Source organism: Cebus imitator, unplaced genomic scaffold (assembly GCF_001604975.1).
Source record: "Cebus imitator isolate Cc_AM_T3 unplaced genomic scaffold, Cebus_imitator-1.0 Scaffold577, whole genome shotgun sequence".
Classification (NCBI taxonomy): Eukaryota; Metazoa; Chordata; class Mammalia; order Primates; family Cebidae; genus Cebus; species Cebus imitator.
In genome coordinates, this window is record NW_016107892.1 from 882398 (window position 1) to 886770 (window position 4373).

The 4373-nt window shown below is 49.9% G+C and overlaps 1 protein-coding gene across 1 annotated transcript in view; it reads right to left on the reverse strand.

Annotated features, from left to right (window-relative positions):
• Positions 1 to 2546: 2546 nt before the first annotated feature.
• The window catches only part of GLG1 (golgi glycoprotein 1), a 172549-nt gene continuing 170722 nt past the window's right edge, over positions 2547 to 4373 (reverse strand). The window contains exons 26-27 of the mRNA XM_017516258.2: positions 3778 to 3941; positions 2547 to 2728 (exon numbers count right to left, since the gene is read on the reverse strand). Coding sequence (XP_017371747.1) covers positions 2653 to 2728; positions 3778 to 3941 — 240 coding nt within the window. The 3' untranslated portion in view covers positions 2547 to 2652. The remainder of the gene's footprint in view (positions 2729 to 3777; positions 3942 to 4373) is intronic.

Consider the following 4373-nt stretch of genomic DNA (forward strand, 5'->3'; position numbering starts at 1 on the left):
AAAAAAAAAAAAAAAAAAAACCCAACTACCCATATTCTTCTTCTGCTTTTATAGCCAAAATTTAGGCTGACTGTGGCTGACTTCTGAGGTTCCTGATCCAGCTTCTTTCTCCTTAGATTAAGTTTTGACTTACAGTATGTTTTGAGGAGGTAGGGGAGGAAACAGGAAGGGAAGGCCTCTTTTCAGGGAAGCAACCTCCTCTCCCCAGATGACTCACTGTAGTAGAAACTTCGGGGCAGAAGTCATACCACAGGCCTGGAGGCTGTGAGGACAGGAGACATTTCTAGGAGCCACAATGACCTAAGAAGAGAATCTTCTCTTGGGAAGTCCAACAGAAGTCAGCCACATAATTCCCTTTCCAATCTGCCTTGATAAAACGTAAAACATGAATGAATGTAGACACCCTCACCGTCGGACTCCTCTGTTAGTTGATCTCAGGAAACAGAACAAATAAAATCAGACAGTAGCTTTCTGTGGCATCTTCAGGGAAAGCTGTCCCTTCACCAGGATGCGTCTCCACCCCAGCCAGCTGAGTGGCTCACTGTTCCCAAGAAGAGTAAGCACAGCATGAGACAGCCAAAGGCCTGCAATGTGTTCAAGTCAACACCTGCTCACTGAAGACTAGCTCACCGGCCACCCTGGAACCCTCCCAGCTTCCGAGGATGTACTGGTTCAGAACTAGAGCTGGGAGTGGGAGCCGCGGGGAAGATCACTTTCCCTGGAGTGATCCCAAGCCTATGGCATGCACGGCTCCCCTGCTGGTGCTTCTTGCTAGCAGGCTTGTCTAGGGACAGCAGCAATAGCAGCAGAAGTCCAGCATGTATCCAGATGAAGGCCTCACACAGATCCCCTTCTGTGGGAGAAGCTCCACTGGGAACAATTCATCTTGTTCTTAATAGTTTGCCCACACAGCTCACCTTCACTACTCCAGTGCCTCCAGCCAGGCAGCCCAGGCTCCAGGTGCCTCTAGAGGGCTTGGGAGCACACTGTGTCTAAGAGCTGCTGAGAAAAGGGCAAGTCCAGATGACAGCGACCCAGCTGCTGTAACTGTCAGCAAGTACCGGAAGCCTTAGCCTTGGCAACACCCCTGCCCTCTCCTTCTATTACTGTTCACGGGCTCGACATCAGGGAGGAGATAGAGGCCAGAGTCCATCACCCACTCCCATCCACAGAAAGATCGTGGTCACTCTTCTTGAGCAGTCTCAGCCAAATGACTGACCTATGAAGCCAGGAACCAGCGGTGCCCCGGCCCTGTTTTGTTTTGCCAAATGAGGGACTCGATGAGTGCAGCCAGTTCAGATTTCGTTGGCTTTGGAACTTAGAAAAACTTGCTCAGGGTCCTGCCTGGGCCTCTCAAGAGCCAGTCACCAGAAAACACTCCAAGTAGGATGATGAAAGACTTTCTTGTAATAAGCAACTGAAGATACTGGCAGAGCTATCTTTTCTATTCTGACCATTTCTAAAGATGACAAATGTTTCAAGGACCAAATTCCTCATCAAACTTCCAAATCTGCAGATGACAAATGGGATTTTCTCCCAATTTGGAAAGAACACAAATATCAAGACGATGAGAAGTATAAGGGTTTACGCACACTGGAAAGGAGAGTGCAGAGACGAAGAACACCCCACCCAGTCAAACGGGGGGCATTCATCCTACCTGTAAACCACACCAGACACGTCCATGGGAACCTGCATATACATGACATTCCTGATTCTTGATATTAGCCTCAGCAGCCCCCAGCCCCCAGGGGAACCTGTAGAGAACTCTTGGCCGTTCACTCCGGTTGGCAGTGGTGGGAGAAGGGGTGTGCTGCTCGCACCCCACGCTTCCAGTTTTAGGAGGCTGAAGCATCCCAGATAGCTGTGGACAATCAGGAAGATCCTACGAGCAGGACCGAGGAGACTAAGCAGCTTAGCAGCTTCCCTTGATGACTTGGCAGGAAGACAGACAGTTGGCTTCTGGAACCCACTGCCTCCAGGAAGGGCAGCAAAATAGGAAAAAAAGAAAGAAAACCACAGTATTCAAATATATGTCAGTCAGGTTAGTCAAGGAGTAACTTGGATCAACGCATCCACAAACTGACACACTTTGTACTGAACACCCTTCGGGGAAGATGAGTGTCGCTCGGGTCCTGCAGCGTGCGCCGACCGTGTAGAGCAGAGGCGGGGAGGGGAGGGCGCCAAGGGTGGGCCTTAGTCTACGTGGACAGTTTTAGGCACGTGATTTATAATACTTTGTGGACATCTAACAGGTTAACAAAATATATATTATACAAATATATCTCCTACTGTACACACTGCTTTCTTGTGCAGCCACTGTGATTTCATGCCCCAAACTCAACCAAAGGTGTGCCAGGCTGAACCATGACGCCTGGACGCCTCCCTCTCACACCCCCGACTTGGCACCTCCACACTGGAGGAATGAGGCCAAGAATACTGCTTCTATAACGCCCATATCCTGCAAAGGTTGATGAATCACCAAAAGACAACATTTAGCCAATGCCTACTAGAGTGGGTACACGCAGCAAACGGACAGAAAGAAAAAAAACGGAGCAAATCCTCCATCTTTTAATGTGATAACTTTCCACACCCTCTCCACGCGGAGGCACAAAGGAGCTTGTCTGGGAAGTTTGTCTGGAGTGTGTAGAAAGGTCAGGCTGGACTACCAGTCACATCCTGAGACCACACTAAACCTTTATAAGCCATTGTCTCTGACCGGTATTGTAGCCTGAAAAATAAAGCAAAGTGAGTCAAACTTCTGGCTCCTGCTTCCTGCCCTGCTGCTCCCCACACCCGTCTTCAAGGACCCCTCCCACCACAGTCCAGCCTCCCGGTGAAGGACAGAGCTTCTGGAGTGACTGCAGCCTGAGCAGGGCCGGTCCAGAGGAAGCTGAGTCCTGTGCTACTCTGGAGGAGGAAGGTTCCTGGGATCCTGCTGCCTGGGGACTCAGGGACTCAGAATCCAGCCTCTCTGTGCAGATGCGTGGACTGTCCAACTTCACAAACTTCCGGTCCCTTCCCCTCCCCAGCTGCCCTTGTCTAGGGAGGCTCATGCTTTGCTTTAATGAGGTGAGGAGACCATAGAATACCCATGGCCTTGGGGCTGTGGCTGGCAACGGCTGATTAGGGTAGAAACTGGAAAGCGTCACCTTCTCAGCAGAAGAAAGCAGGACCCACACAGCCTAGGGAGTGGCTGCCCACCCACTCCTTGGTGAAGACCATAGCCCTGGTTCAGCCCCAAGGTGCTTCTGAGACAGGAACAAGACACCTCAGTCATGGCACACTGGGTGGAGTGCTTCCCCTCTAAGTTCTGTCTTGGTTTTACACAGTCATATGAAAGAAATAACCCCATTGCCCAAATGAAGCCTGGAGGAGATGCGTTACTATATACGTTTTTTTCTTAAAAAATTTTTTTGTTTTGGTGGTTTTCTTAAAAAAAGCCTTTGAGTTGCAGGTCAGGTGAGTTGTTTCTGGAAGTACTGGTAGTTCTGTTGGTACGAGAGAGACTTGTCTACAGGCAGGTAAACCCAAGTTTGCCAACAAAGGCAGGAACCCCAGCGGCCAGCTGCTGCTGCTGCACGAACGGTGAGGACGAGGAGGACACCATGGACATGAGTAGAGGTTGGACGGGACAACGCAGTGGATACCTGCTGATGCTCTAACACGGGTGTTGGTGTCACCTCTGAGAAGAGCGAGGTGAGTGGGGACGCTATACAGGAGGACTGTACAAACTGGGCACTGGATAGGTAGTTCCTTTGGTGGTCAAGGTGGCTCTACCTGTCCTTGAGCTCTCGTGTCACTCGCTTGGTGATCCGTCCACACATCAGGCCAATCAGGAACAATATACAGATGCTCCCACTGATCACAGAGAGAATGTAGTTCTTAGATGGAGATGTCATTACTTGCATGGCAAGATCAGAGAAGCCATCTGCTGGGGCCACCTAGAATGACACAAAGCAATGTGATTCTCTCAAAGAGCACTGGGCTAGTGGTAATGCTAGGTCTAACTTATCCCTCTTAGTTGCTAGTTTAATTTATGTATTTTCTTTTGGAGAGGGAGGGCAGGAGATAAGAAAAATCAACACAGTCAAGTGCAGTGGCTCACATCTGTAATCCCAGCACTTTGGGAGGCTAAGGCGGGCGGATCACGAGGTCAGGAATTCAAGAGCAGTTTGGCCAACATAGTGAAGCCCCATCTCTACTAAAAATACAAAAAATTAGCTGGGCATGGTGGTGCATGCCTGTAGTCCCAGCCACTTGGGAGACCGAGGCAGGAGAATTGCTTTAACCCGAGAGGTGGAAGTTGCAGTGAGCCGAGATCACATCACTGCACTCAGCTTGGGCAATAGAGTGAGACTTCGTCTCAAAAAAAA